This window comes from Natrix helvetica (assembly GCF_964273705.1).
Source record: "Natrix helvetica genome assembly, chromosome: 1".
Classification (NCBI taxonomy): domain Eukaryota; kingdom Metazoa; phylum Chordata; class Lepidosauria; order Squamata; family Natricidae; genus Natrix; species Natrix helvetica.
In genome coordinates, this window is record NC_138548.1 from 341,336,013 (window position 1) to 341,361,892 (window position 25,880).

Here is a 25,880-nt window from a genome sequence, read left to right on the forward strand (position 1 = left end):
TGGATTTAGACAGAGACATTTATTTTTTTCCTGAGATACAGAATTGCAAAGCGAAAAAGTGGACATGCGGGCCTCTTTCAATTTCCTTTGCCTTCCAAGCTGCCACCAGCAGCGTAAGAGCAAGTCCATATATTACACAGATGAGAATCTCTTTTTGAAATGTACCACTCCTGACCACACAAATAAGTGCATATATTATTATTTATTAAATTTATATTATGCTCTCTCTCTTGTGATACTGATTGATTCAATACAAGGGTGATTTTGAGGTCAGGGATCAGCCCAAACACTGAATCCTACCTGAAGCAGAACACTCCAAAAATGTATTGCCACCGCTACTCACTTCCTTCAAGGCGATGTGTAGGCCAACTCTTGGCCGAAGGACAGGTTCCCAAAGAGCCAGCAGGGAACCACCCCATACCAGCAAAGAGCTGAGCTTTTCTCCAGTTAGCCTTGGCAGCCCCAAGTGGGAGAGATCATGGCTTATTGGGATGAACTCTCCCAGGATCATACGACATGCACGGAGAGCGGGTCAGCTGGACAATAATAGGGGCGGTTTCATCTGAACCTTAAACTTCCCTAAGGGGTAATTCAGTCCCTTCTAATACCAACCAAGACCACTCAGTGATAGGCCTGCAGAGCACATATGATTTCCTGGCTCCTATTTGTCCCTCCAGCACATCTTCAGAAAGTCAAGGCTTCCTTTAGCCTAGATGGGGATGCAGGTTGTGTTTCCCACCTCTAGGTTTCAAACCTCTAAGGTAAGGGGGAAAGTGTAGGGGTCGAGGTATTCCTGCCCCCCCACACACACCCCCAGCTGGCTCTCCAAGGCAGGAAACAGAAGGGAGTGATCCCTGCCTAAGTCCTATCTCCCTTTCATGAAGCCATCGAGAACGCGGTCACTACGCTCTGACATCCAATAGCCGGCCATCGCAGCCACCGCACCTATGAAAATGGCAGTGAAGACCATGTCTCCTTTGGCAGCCAAGGTGGCCAGCGCACAGATGATCGCCCCAAAGAACATCTGCTGCAGCACCACCACTTCGTCGTCTGTAATGTCGTCGAAGAATCCTTTCTCAGGAGCATCTGCAAGACAACAAAGAGGCCATCAGCAATGGCAAAGGGCCGTCAGTTTATAACCTCTGGAGCAGTTTGACCGTCTCTAGGAGGTCAGTGTTTCTGAACCTGCCAAGGCTGGCTGGGGAATTCTGAGAGTTGAAGGCCACACGTCTGAAACTTGCGAAGGTTGAGAAATATTGGTTTAGGTCAGGGGTCAGCAACCTGTGGCTCTGGAGCCGCATATGGCTCTTTCATCCCTCTGCTGTGGCTCCCTGTCGCCGGTCAGTAAAAGGAGAAAGGTCGCCGCACTAGGAGGAGACTCTATGGTAGGGGAACCGCACTTCCAGTCAGTAAAAGGAAAAAAGATGCCATGCTAGGAGGAAACTCTATGGTGGTGGAACTGGATTTCCAGTTGTCACAGGAAAAAGGACACTGCACTAGGAAGAGACTCTATGGTAGGGGAACCAGACTTCCTGTTGGCTCCAGAATTGAATGGGGGTTTCTGGTTAGGCCCTTTGTGGCTCTTTGAGTGTTTAAGGCTGCCGACCACTGGTCTAGGTTCACCCATCCCTTGCCCAGTGTGTGAAAACTGGGACTCAGCTTGATTCAGAAATCCATTTAAGCAGTAAAGGAAACGATGATTTCACAATTTATTTACTCCAAAACAAATCAAAATTTGTATTTGATTTGGAATATCACTCCGATTGGGATGATTGTGTTTTAACTCAATTATAGACCCTAACTATTCCTAAAAGGGCTGGTTTGTGAGGAAACGTCTGCAGAATACAGGGAGCCAGAGAATAGCAAAGAAGACGGATCCCAAAGCTGATCCTAGACAGAATTATGGCTACCCCATCGCTATAACCTGTGAGCTGTCAAGGATGTCGGACTGGTCTAGTGGTTAAAGCACCTGGCTAGAAACCGAAAGACTGTGAGTTCTAGTCCCGCCTTAGGCATGAAAGCCAGCTGGGTGACTTTGTACCAGTCCCTGTCTCTCAGCCCAACCTGCCTCACTGGGTTGTTGTGGGAAAAACAGCAGGAAGAAGGAGTATTATGTGTGTGTGTGTGTCTGTGTGTGTTGTATTTGTGCTGATAAATAAATAAAGGGCATACCAGGGGTTGTAACACAAATACATCTATCATCTATCTATCTATCTATCTATCTATCTATCTATCTATCTATCTATCTATCTATCTATCTATCTATCTATCATCTATCTATCTATCACGTTATTTTTTACAAATATAGGCGGGATATAAAGAATTAAAACTAAAATGCACCTGCTGACTTTTACCTGGGGGCTTGTCTTCCACACAGATCCCCTCTTTGCGTAGATGTCCCTCAGCGCAAACACAGCGATAGCTGCCCTCTGTGTTCTCACAAACCTCATTAGCTGCCGTACACACCGGCTCCTCCATTACACCCGCACATTCATTCACATCTGCCGAGGAAGGGGCAGTTAGTTAAGTTCAAAGAATCATACGCAACATTGGCTAAAAGCTCATCCGTTTTGGTATCTCCCGTTTTCATCCCCAAATGCAGCAGCCACGCTTTCTGAGCTCTCTGCTGTGTCATCTGCTCAACTGCCGCGCCTCGCCCACCAGATCTAAGCCAGTAAATCCTTACTTTTCCAGACCTCGATTCAGCAGATTTCAAGCGTCAAGGACAAATCTAAATTCGGGCTTTGCTCCAAACGAGGGGAAAAGTCTGTCGCCTACCAAATCAATCCAGATGATGTTTGCATATTTTATACGCATTGACTACATCTTACATGCACTTGGCTCTCAGGCCTCTTCTTCCATTAGTTGGTTGCATTTGTATTGACTATTGGAGAAAAGATGCCGTGTATCTGAGAGCTGAAAAGCCACGACAATATACGGGTAGCCCTGGACTTATGATCCTTATGTTAGGTAATGCTCCCCGTTAGGAGAGCGAGTGCACGCAGCGTAGCGTAATGAGAGGGGTGTGGAAGAACACACACAAACCAGCATACAGGGACACCGAATAGTAAAAGTAATAGTATTTTACTTATGTGGAAAATAGAGGTATTCAGAGTTCAATTTACACACGGTTCAGTCAGTCAGTTATCAATGTTCTCAGTTAAAAAGTGATCCATCGAACACAGTCCAGTATCATATAATCAGTTCAGCACACAAAGTCGCTAACAGTAGCAAAACTCACAGTAACTCACAAGCAGTATCCACCGATCAGCATCTAACAAACAGAGAGCTAACAGTCATTCTGGCTCCATCTTATGGCTGCTTGAGGTAACAGCAACCAATCACATTTACAGCAGTACTTAAAGAAACAGTACTACTCTCATGGCTTATATATTGCTGACCCAACCGTTAGCTTACATTCCTAACAATAATTAAGCCCCAAATTTCTGTTGCTAAGTGAGACAGTTGTTAAGTGAACCTGGCCCCATTATACGACCTTTCCTGACACAATAATTCAGTTAAGTGAATCATTGCAGTTGTTCAATTAGTAACAAGGTTGTTAAGTGAGCCTGGCTTCCCCCTTGGCTTTGGTTGGCAGAAGGTCCCCAAAGGCAATCACATGACCCCAGGTGTCATGCCTGCAAGCCATCTTTTCTTTTGGACTTCAGGCCTGCCACACTTTCTACTATTCATTTTCTACTGTGGGAAAATGGGAGGGGGGATTGTACGGAGTTGGGTGATATGTAGCCATAACAACATTCTTTTAGAAATTCAAGGTCATCCTTTGTCTCTGCACCTGGCCGGAACTGAATGGGTGGAACTGCCAGCATGGCAGTGGAAGATTGGACCATGTGATGGACTTGTGGGTGTTGGGGCAGGATCTTGAACTTTCAACTGGGTGGGAAGCCTTCAGATTTGAGTTTTCCCAGATGAGCCAACATGGCTCTCTTAATAAATTGGAATTTTGAGGAATCCTTTGCCTCGGACTCTGATTTACTTTTGGATGCTCTTTGGAACCCTGACACTGGGACACTGCAAGCATCATAAATATAAGTCAGTTGCCCTGCAGCCAAATTTTGATCATGTGGCCATGAGGGTGCTGCAACAGTTGTAAGTGTGAACGTGGTCATAAGTCACTTTTTTCAGTGCTGTTGTAACTTTGAACAGTCACTAAATGAACTGTTGTAAGTTGAGGACTACCCCTAACAGAGAGCCAAATATGATCGACCTCTTTATTTAACTCTTATGTATTTGGTTCGTTCTTTGAAACGTCCTATCCATAACACCACAGTTTCCCTACAACTTTTTCTGGTTCTATTCCTAAGCCTACTTTTGGCTGGGCTGCATACCTGCCAAAGGACAACATCTCAGGTTACCCTTTAGACCCCACTTCAGTGGTCAGTAGCTCTTTCACAGCTGTGACGCCTTCAGCAAATGAACCGGGAACTCCCTAATGAAAGCAAATGGATCCTGCAAAACCCCACCGGTCAGAACTCTTGTGGGAAAAAGACTGAAATCTTCTGACAATTTTGCATGAGATTTTTGGCATTCCCATGTGGTTTTTGTGACATTGGGGAGGGATTTGTAGGCATTGCTTGGCAACAATTATAGCTGCTACAGTCATTTGTTTATTCATTTGTTCTATAGTTCTTTCATTCAATTTCTATAGCTGCCCGTTTTCAGTCGATGAAAATGATTTTTCAAATAAATCACGTTACAATCAAAAATGCTAGAAACAGTTTAAAACACTAAAAATATCCAGATTATATAGACATAGAAGCAAGATACTTGGCCAGTTAGTTTCAATTTCATTTTAAATTGTTTTTATTGGATTGTCAGGGTTCCAAATAGCATCCAAAATTAAATCAAAGTCCAAGGCAAAGCATTCCTCAAAATTTCAATTTATTAAGAGAGCCATGTTGGCACATCTGGGAAAACTCAAATCTGAAGGCTTCCCAGTTTTGCATTGATCCAATCTCCCACTGCCATGCTGGCAGCTTTCACCCATTCATGTCCGTCCAGGTGCAGCGGTGCAAAGACAAAGGATGACCTTGGGTTTCTAGAAAGAATTTTGTTATGGCTACATAGCATCTAACTCCATACAATCCCCCCTCCCATTTTCCCACAATAGAAAATGCATAGTAGAATAATAGAAAGTGTGGCAGGCCAAAGATTCAAAAGAAAAGATGGCGGCAGGCCTGACATAATTAATAATTTGTGTTTAGAAGTCTGTGTATTTTGATATGGGCTAATCAGTAAACTAAACTCACTCACTCACTAACTTGGCCAGTTAGCAATACAACCAGGCAAAGGGGCCCTTAACGCATTCAGCATCTCAAGCACGAGAACATAGCTCTGATTTTAAGACCTTACGAAAGGCTAACAGGGTTGGGGCCAATTTAGAGTCTTTTCTGGGATAGAGCCAACCACCACAACAACATCTGGAGTCCAAGGAAAACAGACTGCAACAATTCAGCAACTCCCAACATTAAACTTAAAATAGTCCCTGCTACTTTAACAGGACTACCGGCAGGAAGAAAGCACGGTAGCTTTAGAGAATTCCTCTAGGCTGCCCAGAAGATTGGCTGCCTCCCAGTTATGCAGGAATAGGAACATTCAGCCAAGGAACTGCCAGACAAGCCAACAGTAAACAGCCCAACAAAAGAAACTCTAAGACCACACCCACCAACACTGACAAGGCAAGCCACTAGAATATAAATTGAGAGCAACACCACATGGAACCCCAGCACTGATGATGTTACCTAGTTCGGGTAATTGAACTGGGTAGGAGCCGTGGTGGCACAATGGTTAGAAATGCAGTATTTGCAGGAGTTCTGCCAAGAGTTCGATCCTCACTGGCTCAAGGTTGACTCAGCCTTCCATCCTTCCGAGGTCGGTAAAATGAGGACTCAGGTTGTTGGGGGGGAATAGGCTGATTCTGTAACCTGCTTGGAGAGGGTTGTAAAGCAGGGGTCCCCAACCTCTGGGCCGCGGCCCACTACCGGGTCTTGAGCTGTTCGGAACCAGGCCACGGAAATGGGGGTGGTGGTGAACGTGTGCATCTCCACTTGCATGAATACTGGGTGAGCCTGTGCATGTGCACTTCAATTGTGTGCTCCATTTGTGCCCACTGCTTGTGCAAATGGAGCTGTGCGCGCATGTGCTTGAGCACTATTCGTATAGAACCATCCCCCCCCCCACTGCTGGTCCGCGAAGCTGGAAACATTGGGGAAACCTTGCTGTAAAGTACTATGAAGTGGTATATCAGCAGTGGTGGGATTCAAATAATTTAACAACCGGTTCTCTGCCCTAATGACCAGATGGGTAGGCGTGGCTCGGGGGTCACGTGACCGTGTGGGCATAGCCAACTCAATGTCATTCACATCGATAGGCACTTCATCTTAGGTGTTACAATGTAATAAGGGTTAACCGGAGAGGCGGTTTCTGTAAGCAGGGCAATAAAGATTAGGCTAGAAGCAACCCCAGAATGTTTCCTTCCTGCCTTCCTTACAGGATTAGCCTTGTAAAGTGGGAAAAAACAAAATGAGATTTCTTCCAACCACCGGTTCTCCGAACTGCTTAGAAAGTTAACAACTGGTTCTCCCGAATAGGTGTGAACTGGCTGAATCCCACCACTGTATATAAGTGCTATTGCTAATGAAACATCTGCAGGAAAACAACCAAACTCAGAGAGCAGCAAGGACTCCTCATAGGGACTCTCGCATAGAAAGGAGTGACAGTTGAACTTACCGAGGCATTTGACACCATCTCTCTGGTAGCCCTTGTTGCATTTCTTGCAGCGAGAAGGCCCAGCACCCATGCAGCCAATACAAGCCTTGGCACAGTCTAAAGAGAAAGTAGAAATGAAGAGATGGGCATAGACATTGACCCACTAGGGGTAAGTAAGGCTGGGTGGCCAGCTGAATGACAAGGTAAGTGAAAAATATTAGAACATTATTTGTGTACTAGCTGATAACCCGGTGTTGCCCGGATATTTATTTATAGGGAAAAAATGTCTGGACCAAACCTAATTTCTAATGTTGGATTTTCCCCCTTACCAGAGGGAGCACCCTTGTGGAATACTGTGAAGCCCTTACCATGGCAACTCCACTGCACTGTACAGTAGAAGCCAGTACGGCACAACAGGATGTATCTTAACAGAACACACACCCCGAGGAGCGTTAGGGGTGTCTTACCCCCCCCCATTGCTCAAGGCGTTCCAGATGTATGTTGGAACATACACACACACACATACAGCCATTGGTATATAGATAGATAAACGATAGCCAGTTTGGTGTAGCACAGGGGTCAGCAACTTTAAACACGCAAAGAGTCATTTGGACCCATTTCCCGCAGAAAAGAAAACACCGGGAGCCACAAAGGTCCTAACCAGAAGCCAGCATTCATTTCTGGAGCTGACCAGAAGTCCAGTTCCCCCACCATGGAGTCTCCTCCTAGCGTGGTGCCTTTTTTCCTCTACCTGTCCTATCTGAAAGTCCTATTAACTGTGGAACTGACTGGAAAACCTGCTCCTTGCCATAGAGTCTGCTCCTGCTCCCCCCCCCCCCCAACCGAAAGGTCCTCTCAAAATTGTGGCACCAATCTGCGAACAGGGAGCCACAACAGAGAGATGAAAGAGCCACATGCAGCTCTCCAGAGCTGCGGGTTGCTGACCTCTGGTGTAGCAGTTAAAAGTATCAGGTTAGAACCCAGGAGACTGTGAATTCTAGCCCTTTCTTGGGGGCAGAGCCATCTGAGTGATCTCTGGCCAGTCCTTCTCCCAGCCCTAGGAAAGAGGAAGAGGCAAGGGCAAATCCCTTCCAAAAAACCTTGCCGAGAAAACTGCAGGGATTGGTCCAGGCAATTGCCAGCAATCAGAAACCGACTTAAAGGCACACACACACAAATAAATGTAGTCAGCCTAGCATGAAGCATCAATCCATCTATTGCTTCCTGCTTACGATTGAAACATAGGTGGCTTTCATAGGTGTAAAACTTACCTACCTGCCTAAATATGTACCGTGTTTCCCCGAAAATAAGACAGGATCTTATTTTCTTTTGCCCCCCCGAAATGAGCACTTGGCCTTATTTTCATGGAGGTCTTATTATTTTTGAGGTGTAGGAGGTGGCGAGCGTGGTCACTCATGGCTGCTGCTGTGTTGCAATATTTTGGGGGAGGGCTTATTTTAGCGTATGAGCTCAAAAGCCCGATTGGGCTTATTATCCGGGGAGGTCTTATTTTCGGAGAAACAGTAACATGTCTACCTATGGGAGATGGGAAAAAATAATGTCCTCAATTGGTAAATTCTGCCATTTTTGCTTCCCTGAAGGACTTCAACAGTGTCATCTATATTAGGATTCATGCCCACATTACCCACAGAAACAAAGCTACCAGATTATCTGCTGAAGACCTCTCTCCCCAGCAGAAGAAGGTCTGCTTCTTGAAGTTCCAAGTGAGACCCCCAGGGGTCCAGAGCAACAAGACGGTTCATTTTGGAAGCTTTTCATCTCTTACCTCGGCATTCGTAGGAGCCTTCTGTATTGACACAAAACTGGTTGTTGCGACAGTGTGCCATATCCGTGCCACATTCATCTATGTCTGTTAAGAAAGATGGAGAGATTCAAGATAGGGGTAGCCGAATACCTTCTCTCCCTCCTTCCCTCTCTCTCAATTGTCATGAAGGCATCTTAGATTCTCCTTTGAGCTTCTGGGTCGCTGTTGTTGCTATTGCTATTATTTATTAAATTTGTTATGGTCACCCACTCTAAAAGACTCTAGGTTAGTGATGGCGAACCTTTTTTCCCTTGGGAGTCAAAAGACGCGCGCACCAGCCTGCCCGCGCATTCACCCATGCCCCCCCCCGCTCATGTGTACATGGAACTCCCCCCCCCCCGCACCCCATTTTGGGACTAGTAGGCCTCATTGAAGCCTTCGGAGGCCGGAAACAGCCTGTTTTCTGACTTCCGGTAGGCCTATTTTTCATTTATTTATTTATTTTATTTTCCAGGATTTATAGACCGCCCCCTCTCCCCGAAGGGACTCGGGGCGGTGTACAGGCGTCTCATTAAAACAAATACAAAAGATAAATATCCTATCCCCTTAAAAACGAATTAAACCTGATACAGCTGTACAGAAAAGTAAGAATTAAAAGCAACTAAAAAGCATACCCCTAAAAAACTTAAAAACGCAGGCTTGAGGGACTAAAATTGGGAATTAGGCCAGGCCGGCTAAATTGAACAGGTGGGTTTTGAGCTTCTTACGAAAGGAGCGGAGGTCAGTGGTAGTCCTGATATCCGGGGGGAGGTCATTCCAGAGGGTCGGGCCCATCACAGAGAAGGCCCTACTCCTGGGCGTCGCCCGCTGGCATTGCCTAGTGGACGGCACCCGGAGGAGTCCCTCTCTGTGAGAGCGAATCGGCCGAAGGGATCATCCTTCCCAGGCTCCAGAGGCTTTCCTGGAGCCTGGGAAGGGTGAAAATGGCCTTCCTTTTCCCCACCCTCCTGAGGTCCTCTGACTTCCGGTGGGCCCGGTAGGCCCATTTTTCACCCTCCTCTCACTCCAGGAAAGCCTCTGGATCCTGGGGAGGCTAAAACGGCCTCCCCTGCCCCCCACCCTCCGGAGGCAGAAAACGCCCTCCTACAGCCTCCGTGCAAGCCCTGTACGTATCTGGCATCGTGTGGAGATTCCTGGGAAGGGAAGGGCAGAGTGGGCGAGCCAGCCGAAAATCAGCGAGCTAGGGCAACGCAGATATGGCTCCGCGTTCCACGTAGGTTCGCCATCACGGCTCTAGGTGGCTTACAACATCCAAATATACAATTGAAAAGTGAAAAACATAAGACAGGTAACCCTCAATTTAGAACCATCCGTTTAATGAATGTTCCAAGTTATGATGGCACTGAAAGAAGTGACTTTTGCACACTGACAACTGTAGCTGCACATCATGTGATCAAAATTCAGGTGCTTGGTTCATATTTATGATGGTTGCAGGGTCCCAGGGTCATGTGATTCCATATTGTGACCTTCTGGCAAACGAAGGCAATGGGGAAGCCAGATTCACTTTACAACCGTGTTCCTAACTTTTCCCCATGTTTTTCACACTCATGACCATTACAGCGTTCCCACGGTCACATGATCAAAATTCAGACTCTTGGTTCGTATTTATGACGCTTGCAGTATCCCGGGGTCATGTGATCCCCTTTTGCAACCTTCTGACAAAGCAAAGTCGATGGGGAAGCCAGATTGGCCTTATAAACTGGGTTACGAATGTAACCACTGCAGTGATTCACTTAGTAACAGTGGCAAGCAAGGTCATAAAATGGAACAAAACTCATTTAACAACTGTCTCGGCTGCATAACAAGTGTTGGGCTCAATTGTGGGCCCAGGTTGTGGACTATCGTATTTTTTGGAGTATAGGACGTACCTTTTTCCCTAAAAAACAAAGGGTGAAAATCTGGGTGCATCTTATACACGGAATACAACATTTTTGGCCTCCCAAAATCTCGTCCACTTTCCAAAAATGGCCGTGCATAGCCTTTAGGAGGCTTCCAGAGTGCTTCTGGGGGCGGGGAGGGTAAAAATGAATGGAAAAAAGGCCATTTTTTTCTTGTTTTTGCCCCCCCCCCCCCCAGCCCCTAGGAGCACTCTATAAGCCTCCTAAAGACTGTGCATGCCCTTTTGACAAAAAATGGGCCCGATTTTGCAAAAAACGGGCCGTCTTTGGGAGGTTTGCAGAGTGCAAAACCTTCTTTTTTTAATCTGCCTCTTCAAAATCTTGGTGCGTCTTATACTCCGGTGCATTTTACACTCCAAAAAATAGGGTACATATCTTCATGATTATTAACTGAATGCATTATAGGTAACCCTTGGCTTATTATCCTAATGGAGCCTGCCAATTATTCTCAGAAGTCATGACACTCATCCAGCGACCGACTCAATTTTGTGACCTTTTTTTTTTTTTTTGCAACACTCATTAAGCAAATGGGACGGTTGCTAAGTGAACCTTTTGTTCCCTATGGAACATTTGCAGAAAAAATGTCATAAATCGTGGTCATAAGACTGCCGAACACTGCAAACAGCCATAAATGCCGGCCAGTGGCCAAATGCCCAAAATTCAGTCATGTGTCTGCAGGGTGGGGAGAGAGGGGCAGGGGAGGAGGAACTGGCTTATAAAAACCTTTTAGAAGGCGTGTTGTAATTTTGAACGGTCACTTACGACATCACCGGTCATAAATCGAGGACTACCTGTACCCTATCCAGAAGAAGGAGGACTATGAAGGAATTCTGCCTTTTCAAATATCACCAACCCAACTCCAGGCTATTTCAGGGCCACAGGCTCACCGATGCATCGTTGGTTGTGCAGCATCCATCCTCTCTTGCAGCGCAGGCAGCTGGTATCCTCGGGGCCTGAGCAGCGCCCACAGGCCCTGTAGCACTCTGGGTGGGAGAGAGAACGGGGTGAAAAGGAACACGGTTTGCAACTGAGGTGAGTTGGAAGCTTGAGAAGAAAAAGCAAGACAGGGCTCAATACAATACCATACAACTGTTCCCAGTTGCATGCTTTCCAGCCAACCTGCCACACAAACTACACTTACCATATTTTTCAGAGTATAAGACGCACCTTTTTCCCTCAAAAAAAGAGGCTGAAAATCTGGGTGCGTCTTATACACTGAATACAGCATTTTTTGCCTCCTGAAACCCCGCCCCCTTCACCAAAATGGCCAGGCAGAGCCCGTAGGCGGCTTTCAGAGTGCTCCTGGGGGCTGGGGAGGGCAGGAGCACTCTATAAGCCTCCTAAAGGCCATGCATGCAATTTCTTTTGACAAAAAATGGGCCCGTTTTTTACTTGTTTTGGGGGACCACCCACCCCCAGGAGCACTCTACAAGCCTCCTAAAGGCTATTCATGCCTTGTTTTTTTGGGGGGGGGAAACGGGCCCGTTTTTGCTAAAAATGGCCCATTTTTGGGATGTCTGCAGAGTGCAAAAATGTTTTTTTTTAAATTTGCCTCTTCAAAACCTTAGTGCGTCTTATACTCCGGTGTGTCTTATACTCTGAGAAATAGGGTATTTTTTTTAACCTTGCTTTGGGATGGGTAGATTTCAAATCTGTTGTGTTGAGATTTATTTTATAGACCAGGGGTGTCAAACTCAAGGTCCAGGGGGTACTTAGATCTGGCCCGCAGATCTTGCCCTGGAAACAGCAAAGGTGTCAGGGTTCCAAACAGCATCCAAAATAAAATAAGAATCCGAGGCAAGAGGTTCCTCAAAATTCCAATTTATTAAAAGAGCCATGTTGGCACATCTGGGAAAACTCAAATCTGAAGGCTTCCCAGTTTTCCCCACCCAGTTGAAAGTTCACGATCTTGCCCCAACACCTACAAGTTCATCACATGGTCCAATCTCCCACTGCCACTGCCACAAAGACAGATTGCTCCCATCCAGATCCGGCCAGGTGCAGAGACAAAGATAACCCTGACTTTCTAAGAAGAATGTTATTATGGCTACATATCACCCAGCTCCATATAATCTTCCCTCCCATTTTCCCACAGTAGAAAGTGTGGCAGGTCTGAAATCCAAAAAGAGAAGATGGCTTGTAGGTCTGACAGAAGGACTGGCCTGCAGTGCTTCTGTCAGTGAAAATGGGCCCCCAAGCTCCGTTGTCGTCTGACACGGCCTCTTGCAACCCTCTGCCAGTGAAAATGGAGCTCGGGAGGGCTGCGTGCCATGACCTGGATGACTGAGAATCTCCATAGATGTTTAGAAAGGAGGTAGAGATATTTTCAGACCCTCCCCTTCTCTTCCCTTCAAAGGGGCAAAGCTTGGAGCAAAAGCTGCCATTTAGGATATAAGGGGAAGAGGGACATTGTTTTCAGTAGAGGTCTCCAACCCCTGGTCCATGGACTGGCACTGGTCCACGGAATGTCAGAAACTGGGCCATGGGAACAAGCAAAGCCCCATCCAGGGGATGCAGGGGCATATGAACCGTGCCCCTTCTCTGCAGAAAAACAGTGCCCAAAAGTTGGGGGTCACTGGTTTACAGAAAGCCACCATCTATAGTAGCATTAGCCTGCAAGAGGCTTTATTGATTCCCAGCAACTGCCCGGACTACATCCTTAACTTTTCTTGGCCAGATTTCAGAAGTGATTTGCCATTGCTTCTTTCCTAGGGCTCAGAGAAGTGACTGGCCCAAGGACACCCAGCTGGCTTTGTGCCTAAGGCAGGACTAGAGTTCACCATCTCCTGGTTTTGAGCCTGATGCCTTCTCCATTACATCCCAATTGGCTCATAGCAAGAGATTACAGAATGACAATTCCCCGACCATCCCCAGCCCAGCCCAGCACAAACACTCTACATACCCGCACATACCAGGTGGCTGTCATTGCGAGCAGCTTCATAGTAGCCATCTCCACACTCCGAACAAAAGGGACCACCGTAGCCAGTCTGACACATGCAAAGACCAGTGCCCCCACGTGTGCCTTCACCATCACATTGCCCATATCCGCTGCAAGTCTTCTCGGTACCCCCGGGGCAGGCTGTAGAGAGATGGCAATCAGATGCGGAAACCGACATGTCTCTTGGCTCTACTTGGCAGTGCTCAGATTTCTTAGCTCACTTCATCTCTCCTCCCCATTCCAGATTCTTACATTTTGCAATCTTAAGAATTTTCTTTACTTTTAAACACTTCAGTCTTGGAAAAGAAAGGGATTGCAAGAGAGTAAGCAAGCACCCAAGGAGGCATACCCAGGCTGTCTGTGTAAGCACATTCATGACTGCCAGCTGTACCACTTTCAATGTGCATTCCTCATTGTGTGGCTGCTTATTCTCTTGTAATCCCTTCCCACCCAACTAATGTAAATGCAAATATTATTTCCCTTCTTTAGTGAGGGAATACTAAGCCGAACAGTGGAGGAATGGGGGAAAGGAAAGCAGTTGCTATCATGTGATTTTAGCAACCGCTTCACTTAATGTCAGTTGTGGTTGCTAAATGAGGACCACCTGTATTAAAAACAAGCCAATTCAGATGTTTGTTAGACTTTCATGATCCTTTCCCACATCTGCTGCCTTCTAGAAATGTTGGAACTCTCCTCAGCTTCAGCCAGGTAGCCAAGAGAAATGCTGCCAAGCTATAGAATCAGCAGAAGGTCTTTGAAAACATATGCTCCTAAGAAATTAAATCAGGGAGAATAACTTTGCTCCAGCCAGGTTCTGGCAGATCCACCTATAAGCTAATGGTAAGAGATGCACAAAGACTGATGGAACATCCGCTCCAATAAACCCGAGGCCTTAGAAACACTCACTCTGGCAATCAGGGCCATAGGTGCCAGATGGGCAGCATAACTTCAGGGTATCCATGCACAACCATTGGAAAAAGTCTGGGTGTGGCTGCTGCCTAAGAAAACAAAACAAAATATCTTCTGGTTATTGCTGCTCTTCATTCCATCATGCTGCAATTTATCAATGGTACAAGCTCTGCTTGTATCTTGACAGCATACTAAAAGCAGAGACATCACCCTGCCAACAAAAGTGCGTATAGTGAAGGCTATGGTTTTCCCAGTTGCAATGTATGGCTATGAAAGTTGGACTATAAGGAAGGCTGAGCGCCAAAGACTGGAGGCCTTTGAACTATGGTGCTGGAGAAGACTCCTGCGAGTCCCTTGGACTGCAAGGCGATCAAAGCGGTCTGTCCTAGAGGAGATCAACCCTGACTGCTCTTTAGAAGGCCAGATCCTGAAGATGAAACTCAAATACTTTGGCCACGTAATGAGAAGGAAGGGACTCACTGGAGAAGAGCCTCATGCTGGAAAAGACTGAGGGCAAAAGAAGAAAGGGACGACAGAGAATGAGGTGGCTGGATGGAGTCACTGAAGCAGTAGGCATGAGCTTAAATGGACTCCAGAGGATGGCAGAGGACAGGAAGGCCTGGAGGAACCTTGTCTATGGGGTTGCAATGGGTTGGACATGACTTCGCAACTAACAACAACAAGCTCTGCACAACTCCCATGAATGAAACAGCTATACGGTATTTGGGCAGGAGAAGGACACAGATACAAAATGAGATCATTGGTCCACATAACACAGGATTGTCTACACACAGACTAGTGGTGGTACTTGCGGTTTCCTGGCCTATCTGGAGATGCTGGGAATTGAACTAGGGCTTTCTGCAGGTAAAGCAGGTATCTTGTCTCTGTTTTTTTTAAAATTTATTTAACTTTGCCTATTGAATAATACGGATCGTTGAAGTTCCTCCATTCAACTCCATAGCTTGAGTTTTCCTCCTGCTAACATAGGGGAATACTGGTATGATCTGTAGTAAATAGAGCCCCAGATTGGCTTGTTCCACACCAAGTAAGTTAAAATATCGTGTGATGCCCCAGTCTTCTTCTTTTTTTTCCAACTCACTCATGGAACCACCAATGCTCTACGTGGTCTTCGCTTTGCTCCAGCAGCTGGTGGCAGGCGAAATCTGATGTAGAACACACATTTTCCAATACTTCCAACAGACGTGTTTCACTGGGAGGGGAGAAAGAGACAGCATGAGAATTGAGGGAGTTGGAGAAGTTAAGGCAGAGTTGTCCTAGAAAGTCTGCCCTGCCTGCTTTGATCAAAATAGCCCTCTGTTCTCCCTCTAAGTCAGTGTTGATCAACTTTGGCAGCCTGAAGATGGGTAGACTTCAAATCCCAGAATTCCCCAGTCAGGAAGGCTGGCTGGGGAATTCTGGGAGTTGAAGTCCATCCAACTTCAAGCTGCCAAATTTGAATAACACTGCTCTAAGATACCTTTTGTCCAACTAACCATTCAGAAATCTCTCTATGGACCTTTCACACAGGAACCCCAAATAAACTTCATATTCTTTCTCAAAATTTCATCCCGATATTCTTTCGGCAAGCAGCCAGTCCCTAATGCCTTCCTCCCTCCCCAGAGTCAAGCTAGGAGCTGGCAAAATGATGGGCAAGTGACTCTGGGGATACTGTGAGCAACAGCTGTGAAACCATGGAACAAACACGAAAGGTGTTTGTCACACTGGCGGCCCATTTCCTTAACCAATTAACTGTTGCAGCAATCAGCTTCTCGCCGCAGATCTACTGTCTGAAGGAAAAAAAAGGATAAAAGGATGTAATGTATCTTTATTTGCTGTTTCTTTTTAAATGTAAGCTTCCAAGTTCACCAAAACCAAAACTCACACAATGGATAATTAAAATGGAGAAAAGAATAACAAACTTGGTCTATCCATAGAGGAATGTCACAGTGGAAAGGAGGACACCTGAAGACTTCCTGGTTTGATTGTGTGTCTATATAGAAAACATCCCAGCTAAAACATCCCAGCTAAAACATCCCAGCTAAAACATCCCAGAAAGAGTGCAGAGAAGAGCAACAAAGATGATTAGGGGACTGGAGACTAAAACATATGAAGAACGGTTGCAGGAACAAGGTATGTCTAGCTTAAGAGAAAGAAGGACTAAGGGAGACATGATAGCAGTGTTCCAATATCTCAGGGGTTGCCACAAAGAAGAGGGAGTCAAACTATTCTCCAAGGCACCTGAGGGTAGAACAAGAAGCAATGGGTGGAAACTAATCAAGGAGAGAAGCAACTTAGAACTGAGGAGAAATTTCCTGACAGTTAGAACAATTAACCAGTGGAACAGCTTGCCTCCAGAAGTTGTGAATGCCCCAACACTGGAAGTCTTTAAGAAGATGTTGGATAACCATTTGTCTGAAGTGGTGTGGGGTTTCCTGCCTAGGCAGGGGGTTGGACTAGAAGACCTCCAAGGTCCCTTCCAACTCTACTATTGTATTGTATTATTGTAATGAATGATGACATCAGAGAGAAAAATTACATCCTAGCTGTGTGCTCATTTTTCCGTCTAAGTCTGCGATGAAATCAACCTGCATTGGTGCAACTGAATCTATTAATACAGCTCGATACCATTTTTCCAAAAAGTGTTAGAATGACAACTCCCACAATTCCCAACCAGCTACCTCAGTTCATCTGCTCTTCCTATCTGAGAATTCTAGCAAATACTAGAGGGTATAAATTTGGAGATAACTGAGCTCCATCTATGTCCTATCACATGTTTCATCATATACAACCATATGCCGTATTTTTTGGAGTATAAGACCCACTTTTCCCCTCAAAAAAAGTGGGTGGAAACGTCTGCGAGACTTATACAGTGAGTATTGTGGCGGTGGGGGTGTATGTGCGGTGCCAATCAGCTGTTCTAGAATGGCCCACGGAGGTGGCGAATGGGCTGTGGCAACGGCAAATGGGCCGCAGCAAATGGGCAACACCAAACGGGCTGTGTTGAATGGGCTGCAGCAAACGGACCAGATGAATACCAGGCGGATATTGGGAGGCAGATTTTTTTTTCTTGTTTTCCTCCCCAAAAGCTAGGTGCGTCTTATAGTCCAAATATTACGGTATATATTTACATAGAGATAAATCTTAGGTTCACTGACATTTCATTTAAGATAAGTGAGGACAACACTCCATTAATGTGCTGAACTTAAAACTTGCTCATTCTTTACATATATAACTCTTTGAGCCATCCCCAAATCGTCTGATATTTTTAATGAAACAACAGGCTTAACTATCCCTTAAGGGAGAAAAAGTAATTTTTCATTTTTTTCATTCCACCCATACATTTCATGATTAGCTAATGCAAATCCTTAATGGGCCTCTGAGGTGACAATCCCTGACAGAATTCAAAATCATATGGAATACTGGGAGCTGTTGTCCAATAATATTTGGAAATATTCCCCATTTCTGACCTAAAATTAAGGATTTAATCACTCCATATTTCCTTGACATTATTACTTGCTTTACTTTTTTCCTACTCATCCTCATCTCTCCCCAGGAAAAAATAAGTGACCAGTACTGTCTATATTCTGAATCTAAAAATGGCAGAATTCAGCCCTCAGAATAAAAATATAGATGAACTTTTCCCTGCAGACAAGGACTGGAAAACTCCTAAAGAAGAGAAATACACCTCTGCAGATAGTCCTTGACTTAAGGTAAAGGTTCCCCTCTCACATATGTGCTAGTCATTCCCGACTCTAGGGGGCGGTGCTCATCTCCGTTTCAAAGCCGAAGAGCCAGTGCTGTCTGAAGACGTCTCCGTGGTCATGTGCCCAGCATGACTAAACACTGAAGGCGCACGGAACGCTGTTACCTTCCCACCGAAAGTGGTTCCTATTTTTCTACTTGCATTTTTTACATGTTTTCAAACTGCTAGGTTGGCAGAAGCTGGGACAAGTAATGGGAGCTCACTCTGTTATGCGGCGCTAGGGATTTGAACCGCTGAACTGCCGACCTTCTGATTGACAAGCTCAGCGCCTTAGCCACTGAGCCACCCTTAGTCCTTGACTTACTACCATTCATTTAGTGATGTTCTAAGTTACAATGGAAGTGAAAAAACTGATTGATGACCATTTTTCACACTTTCATGCTTTTGACCAATGCAGCATCCCCATGATCATGTGATCAAAATTCAGATGCTTGGCAACTGGTTCACATCTATGACGGTTGCAGTGTCCCGGGGTCATGTGATCCCCTTTTGCAAACTTCTGACAAGCAAAGTCTAAGGGGGAAGCCAGTTTCGCTTAACAACTGTTTTACTAATTTAATAACTGCAGCAAGAAAGTAAAATGGGGCAAAACTCACTTAACTACTGTCTCGCTTAGCAACAGAAATTTGAAGCTCAATTATGGTCGTAAGTCAAGGACTACCTGTACAGACATGAAACAGACCAAGTGCTACCAAGACTCAGAGTTAAAAATTGCCTTACTTTATCATCTAATGAAAACTCCTCTAGAGCGAAAGCTTCTTTTATAACCATTGACCTTATTATAAACTCAATTATTAAGAACTGCCCTGGTGTACAATAAGGATGAAGACTGAACTAACAGCTCAAAGATCAATTATTGAATATTGTCACCCAAATTGTGGATTTGAGAATCAGAGCTCAAATGAGGCACAAAATAAAATGCCGGAATTGAGTTCCTGCATCTATTTGTTAAATTTATTTGCTGCCCATGATGAAAAGCAACATGGATATGCATGCATTTCTTTGCTCATTTGTTACTGTTATTAACAGTAAAAAAGAAAATTCTATGAACATTTTGTTAAAAAAAACCTAATAAATGTAAAAGACACAGGAAAGTATCTTGACGACAAGGGAAAGGAACTCAATCAATACTTGTGGAAACATTTTTATGATCCCTTGGCAAAATGTAGCTTTCTCAGCTAATAAGACCAGACCCGTAATGCCACAGATGGCACACAGAACCAATTCAGCGGGCACGTGAGCTGTTGCCCAGCTGAGCTCCATTGCACATATGTACATACTTCCCGCCGGCCAGCTGACTTTCGGGTCTCTGCCACTCTGCCCCATGTGGGAGATGCGCGTGCATGCACAGGGGGGTAAGGGCACCTTGCATTATGGGTGTAGCATGCACAGGTGCTGTTGCACGCACTATTTTGGCACGCGAGGAGAAAAAGGTTAGCCATCACTGGACTAGACCTAATGACTTCTGCTCAGGTTTTCCCCATTGGAACTGCCTTCTCTGTAAGACAAGGCTTCCCAACCTTGGCAACTTTAAGACTCATGGACTTCAACTCCCATCCTGGCTGAGGAATTCTGGGAACTGAAGTCCACATGTACACTATCGGTCGGCCTCCAACTGCAAAAAACAGTCTGAAAATTGGGGTATTGTCAGAATTGCCACAATGATGTTTAAAATCAAACAACTCTCTCAGTTATCATAGCCTTGTTGTGGTTGTTTTTAAAGAGATTTCGTCTTGGATGTTGAGGCCCATCGGGTTGGCCTTTATGCAATCAGGATGCTAGAGTAAGAGGTTGCTACTTCCCAACAAGGATACTGGCATGGCCCGGGTTCTGCAGTGTCAGCATCTCACCAATGGCCTGTTGCAGCCCAGCCTTCAAATCACCTGTTGGCATATTTGGCAAGCTTCTCTTCTTCCCAGGCGGTGTTTCCGCCCCCGAAGTTCTCTCGCTGTGTCCGCTCCAGACCCTGAGAAGGCAGGAAAAAAACCTCACAGCAAAGCCAGAACTGATCTTCTCGCCCCATCCCAGCACAGCAGCCCTCAACCCCATGCAATACAAACTGGCCCTCTCCACTGCTGCTTCCTGCCCCTCATCATCCTCTACACATCTCCATACCTCTCTCAGCAGCATTTGCTCCAGAGCACTTCCCTCCCCCACCTCCAAACCCTCTTTTGAGACGGGGGGGGGGGGGGGGCAGATGCATGCCCAGCAATCCCAGTTAAATGGGATGTCCACTTTGCCTTAATCATGATTACATACTCCCACTCCATTTTGGAGATCCTTTCTAGCCTCCCACCTTATTGAAATTATCGACAAGATCTCGACAGGTCTGGCAGGTATCTTGCTGGGAGCCACCAAAGCTTGGCATCCAATGGAATAGCAAGAGGAAGAAGAGCAGAGCAGGTGGGACTTTCATCCTGGAAAAAGCCATTTTCAGGCCAGGAAGAAGACTGGAAGGAAGAAAGAAAAAGGGTTGTGAGACCAATAAGAGTATTTGAGAATAGAAGAGAATAGAAGATAAGAGAATTCTTTATTGGCCAAGTGTGATTGGACACACAAGGAATTTGTCTTTGGTGCATATGCTCTCCGTGTACATTAAAAAAAAACATTCATCAAGATTCATAAGATACAACACTTAGTGATAGTCATACGTAGGTTACTAATAAGCAATCAAATCATACTAGGAAACAAATAAAGCAATATATATCATAAAGATACAAGCAACGTAGTTATAGTCATAAGTGGGAGGAGATAGGTAATAGGAAGGATGTGAAGAATAATAGTAATACAGCCTTAGTAAATAATAAAGTAAATGATAACAAATAATAAACTTTCTTAGTAAAGAAACTGATGGAGCAAGAGATTCCTAGGCAGTGGACATGTGGCAATGTAGGTTAAAGATTATTCTTCATAACCCCCACATCTGTATTCCTGATCTTAACCGTAAGAAGTTGGGATTTAAAAATTTCATGCTATAAGGAGATGTATTGCAAACAACTGGACAATATTTTTTAAAATGTGTTTATTTGTTACATTTATATCCCACCTTTCCCCCCAGGAATTCAAGGTCACATACCTAGCCATATATTCAATTGGCCCCAAATTACTCCACAAAATAGCTTAGAGACTGGAGAGACTCAAAGTCAACCACTCAATCTCTATGCCTGAAGGTACATTTCAGCCTCAGTTTCTCTAGTCTTAGTCCAATCTCTCAACTCTCAACTGCTGCTCTACCTAATATTAAGTACGAAAGGAGGAAGACAGGAAAAAGAAAGAGGCATTCAAACCTATTGAAATCATAAGGAAAAAAATCTTGCTTGGGAACACATTAAAAAAAACGTTATTACATACATGTGCCTATCTAGTCAAGCATCCCTAGGGCATTAAATGTCTTTAGGAAGTGCGTTAGTGTTATTACTGTTTTACATTCAGAGAGATTCTGTATGACTTTGAAATGTGGGCTACATTTTCCAGAACTGAAGACTGCTCTATGTGGTAAATAGACATGGAGCTTTTTAGTTGCTACTATTAGTCATTATTAAATGAAAAACCTTCCTATATAACAGAATAACAGAGTTGGAAGGGACATTAGAGTGTCAAACTCCTGCCCCACGGCCCGGATGTATCATATGCTGGCCATGTCCACACCCAGTTTAGCAAAGAGGAGGGAGGGAGTCACGAGATTTCATGTGACGCTGCTGCTGTGACGATGCACGTTTGACACCAATCTCCTACTCTTAAGAGATCCTGTACCCGGGATGGCGATCCTATGGCCCCCGTGTCACAGGTGGCACATGGAGCTATTTGTCAACGTGAGGCGTTGCCCTGTCAGCTGGCCAGTGTGCATGCACGCGCTGGCCAGCTGACTTTAGTCTCTTTTTGTGGCCATTTTTCGCCCTCCCCAGACTCCAGAGACTTTATAGGGAAGCCTCCAGAAGGCCCCTGAAGGCTCCGGAGGGCTTAAACCGGCCCTACGAGCAAACCGGAAGTCCGTTCCTGAACTTCCGGTTTGCCTGTAGGGCCGGTTTTTTGCGCTGCGGAGGCTTCAGCGAAGCTCCTGAAGCCTCCGGAGGGCCTCTGGAGGGGGGAGGCTCTTTTCGCCCACCCCAGGTTCCTATAAAGCCTCTGGAGCCTGGGGAGGGCGAAAAAAGCATGCAAAAAATGGGGGGGAGTGCCTGTCATGCGCGCATGCACGCTGGGGGTTGCGCATTGCATTATGGGTGCTGCACACATGCACACGAACCCCCTGCGCATGGCACGTGATCCAAAAAAGGTTCGCCATCGCTGTCCTATACCATTCTGGACAAATGGCTGTCCAATCTCTTCTTAAAAACCCCAAGTGATGGTGCACCCAAAACTTCTGAAGGTAACCATTCCACTGATTAATTGCTCTAATTGTCAGGAAGCTTCTCCTTAGTTCTAGGTTGCTTCTCTCCTTGATTAGTTTCCATCCATTGTTTCTTGTCCTGCCCTCAGGTCCTTTGGAGAATAGGTTGAACCCCTCTTCTTTATAGCAGCCCCTGAGATATTGGAATACTAAAGGCATTTTGGGAAAGTAAGTGGATAACTGTAATCTCCTTCCCAAGAGCCATTTAGCTGTCAGGTAGCTGCTCTGAGAAAATGTATAGTTTCTATGCACCTACAACATTGTTCTCCCTCTATTCCCATGCTTCGGAATGGAGAACCCTAAGCTTTGTTTGGCAAAAGAATCTGAAAAACAGGAGCTGTGTTAATCCCAATTACCTATGATATAATGCCCATTTAAGCATGCTCATGAATATACAGTAAACTACTCACAAGTCATATAAATTGATAAGCCACAAATAAAAGATCCAATTTATATATAAATTAGGAAGTCACATCAAGAAGAAAAGACTTTGGGAATTTTAAAATATTAGCATTGGGAAAGGGGAATTAGTGAGATTTTTTTTTTTTTGAGAAGAAGAAATAAGGTAAACATATGTAAAAGTTGTTTTTTAAAAAGATGAAATATAGGACATATAGTGATGTTAACTGTGTATAAAAACTGAATGAGAAAAGATAAAGAAATATGTAAAGAGAATAATATGATTGAAGTTGGCATAGCACAACTATGGTTAAAAATGATTAATTTGTAAAGATTAGGTGTTTAAGCAATGATACATAATCTTAAATGAGTTAATGGGAAAAAAGAAAAGATTATATAAGAGATGAATATTAATGGAAGTGTGGAAATTAGAATATACTGAAATTATTATTATAAATGAGATGTATAAAATGTGACCCAGTCAACACTTTGTCCATAATGTATGTATGATGGGGAGGAAAAAAAAAGAAGAAAAAACTCACTCGATCTGGTAGTATCCTAAATCTAATAAATATGCATTACGCTTTCCAATGAGGTTTGGCCTTGGACGTCTGTCATTTTCTTGTAGCATCAGAGGTGTATAGAAACCTAATTCAATAGATCAAACCAACATTTTAGGCAGACGCCAATCACAAATATAAAAGTCACAGATACTGGATGCAGCCAGTAACAGCCAGATCAAGCTGCTTGATCTAAAAAAAAAACAGTCTCCCAAACTGTCATTAATGAATAGATGATGAATCTCATTCTTTTAATGAATTACTACATTCTGACAATTAAAGTACACTGCAAAAATCTGAATGACCAAGAGATACCAGAAATATGAAAGCTGCAGTAAGTAGGTATATGGGGTATCCTAATCTCCAGCAGATGGCATTAAATCTACCTTCCCAGCCAAACACCCTCCCCAAGCATTGGACTACAACTCCCACCATTCCTCAGCCTACATAAGCAATAGTCATTCTGTTGGCCATACTGATGGAGGTTATAAGCAAGGTAAGACACCAGGTTGTGGAAAATATGTTACAAGCTGGTCCTGTACTGTTTAGAATATAGCCGCAAGCCACCACAGCACACTAGGGACATAAGGTGATGCCCACTTATTTATTTATTTAATTTGTCAATTGTTTACAAAATAATAGGGATAAGAATAAACATGAGTATGAATGAAATGGGTACGAATAAATGGGGACAGTAGGATAGGGACGGTAGGCATGATGGTGCGCTTATGCACGCCCCTTACAGACCTCTTTGGAATGGGGTGAGGTCAATAGTAGACAGTTTAAGGTTAAAGTTTTGGGCATTTTGAGGATGTAGCAACATTCCTTAGAAAGGCAATTATGAATTTAGCAGGACTTCAGGATCTAAGGGATCATTGAAACAAATCAATCCAGAGTTCTCGCTGGAGGCACGCAATGACCAGGCTCAAATGACATTATGCGAGGACCTGGATCGCCGGAGAAGGCTATACTATTGAGAGAGGTGGAAGGAAAGAAAAGAAGAGGGTGACCAACAGCAAAGTGGGCAGCCATGGGTGCAACGTTGGAAGATCTACCTGTGTGGTTTGCTGGAGTCAAACAAAACCCACGACTTGGTGGCACATAATGGATTGCGAATCGGCCCACGCTAGAGAACCAGGGAACGTGTAAACGGGATGACACGGGACTCCACCTGCTCCGATCTCTCTGCACGGCGGCTCCACATCCAAAGAAAGGATGCAGCGAAGATGTTTTTTTCCTTCCCCTTCTGGGCAGCCCGGAGGCGACCCTCCCTAATTATGCAGGTAGGAAAAACTGGAGCCACTCGGTGCCACCGAATGGCCAACCCAGCCCCCCGGAAGACAAGCCCGAGAAAACGGGTTTTCCCTGACCTCCACCGCACTACGCCTGGCTTGGGGGCTCCATACTTACCTTGCCTCTCCCGGCTGGCCCTCTCGGGGGAGGGCCGGAAGTGCGGCGCCGCCTTTCGCACGCAAGGCGGACTCCTGGGTCCGCCGCAGCTGAGCGCTTCCCCCGCCTCCCTCGTCGGTGACCGCAAGATCGCCATCAAAGGGGGGGGGCGGGCAAACCCTTCCTCTCTCCGCCAATGACATCGGGCCCTGTGCGATGACATCATCCCCTCCGCCTTCCAGCGACCAATAGGCGGGCTCCGTCCGGTTTCCACCACCCCCCTCGCAGCAGCACCTGTCAAGGCGCTTAAAGTGGCCGCAGCGGCGTTCGGTCAGGCTCCTCTGCAGTCGCCAGGGCGAGAGGTCCATGCCGGAACGAGATTATATTTCATCCTCCATTAAAAACGTCCGGACACAACAAAATCCTGTTGAACACAGGTCTTCTCGTTCTGAGCCCAAAACGCCTCGGGGGAGTTCATAACCCGGTCTTTCCCACTATGTTTTGCCCTGCAGATTCGTTGAATTAATTAATTAGTTAACATTTAATTATCTGCCTGTTTGGGAAGATGTAGAGGAAGGAAGGTTGAGTAAAGGTGCATAAACACTGTCGCCAGCAGCCCTTGCTTAAATTAACATCCCATGCATTTGAAAGTAGAATCTGCATTTTGCGGTTGCTGCCCAAATAAAAACCTTTGCTTGACATGGAGCAGCTGTGCAAACATCAAGTTTGAATATGTAAATATGAATTTGTGAGAATTTGTGTCTAGATTTCAATAGCAGAAATATCTTCCTAATCGTAAAAAAATGGGCAGGGGAGAATCCCATTCAGAGCAGTTACTGAGAAACCTCTGGGGGGAAAAAACTTTAAAAAGGTGAAGGTAGATCAGAAATTGTATCACTCTTAGAGGTAGAATCCTGTGTACATGGGGAAGCTTTGAAAAGCAATTCAAATTCAGGTCACCTTTCCAGCAGAATGAATCTGCCTCCCCAGATTGAGAGGAACATGAAACATTTAAAGTCTACATTGATGACAGATAAAATATAATTATGAAAAACTGCAAGAAATTGCCTTCTAAAAAACACG

At 45.1% G+C, this 25,880-nt stretch overlaps 1 protein-coding gene across 4 annotated transcripts; it reads right to left on the minus strand.

Moving 5' to 3' along the window:
* Positions 1 to 25,012, minus strand: CRELD1 (cysteine rich with EGF like domains 1). Of its 4 annotated transcripts, XM_081947541.1 has the most exons (13): positions 24,819 to 24,969; positions 24,464 to 24,679; positions 23,391 to 23,496; positions 20,359 to 20,512; positions 19,946 to 20,028; positions 15,399 to 15,509; positions 14,297 to 14,388; positions 13,355 to 13,531; positions 11,340 to 11,435; positions 8,516 to 8,599; positions 6,751 to 6,846; positions 2,355 to 2,501; positions 1 to 1,086 (listed from the first exon to the last, which is right to left on the minus strand). In XM_081947541.1, the coding sequence occupies exons 1-13, from the start codon at positions 24,952 to 24,954 to the stop codon at positions 866 to 868; spliced, it is 1,719 nt and encodes a 572-aa protein (XP_081803667.1). In that variant the 5' UTR covers positions 24,955 to 24,969; the 3' UTR covers positions 1 to 865. The 4 variants fall into 4 exon arrangements, with proteins under 4 accessions (XP_081803667.1, XP_081803668.1, XP_081803669.1 ...); XM_081947542.1 differs by lacking the exon at positions 24,464 to 24,679; XM_081947543.1 differs by lacking the exons at positions 23,391 to 23,496; positions 24,464 to 24,679 and having other exon boundaries at positions 24,819 to 25,012.
* Positions 25,013 to 25,880: the final 868 nt, after the last annotated feature.

Coding starts and splice junctions, on each gene's coding strand:
- CRELD1 (XM_081947541.1), bottom strand. CDS start 24,954: ATGGCGATCTTGCGGTCACCGACGAGGGAGGCGGGGGAAGCGCTCAGC. Junction 14,389..15,398: donor GAGCATTGGTGGTTCCATGA/GTGAGTTGGAAA, acceptor TTGTTTTCTTAG/GCAGCAGCCACACCCAGACT. Junction 11,436..13,354: donor CAGCCACCTGGTATGTGCGG/GTATGTAGAGTG, acceptor TCTCCCACCCAG/AGTGCTACAGGGCCTGTGGG.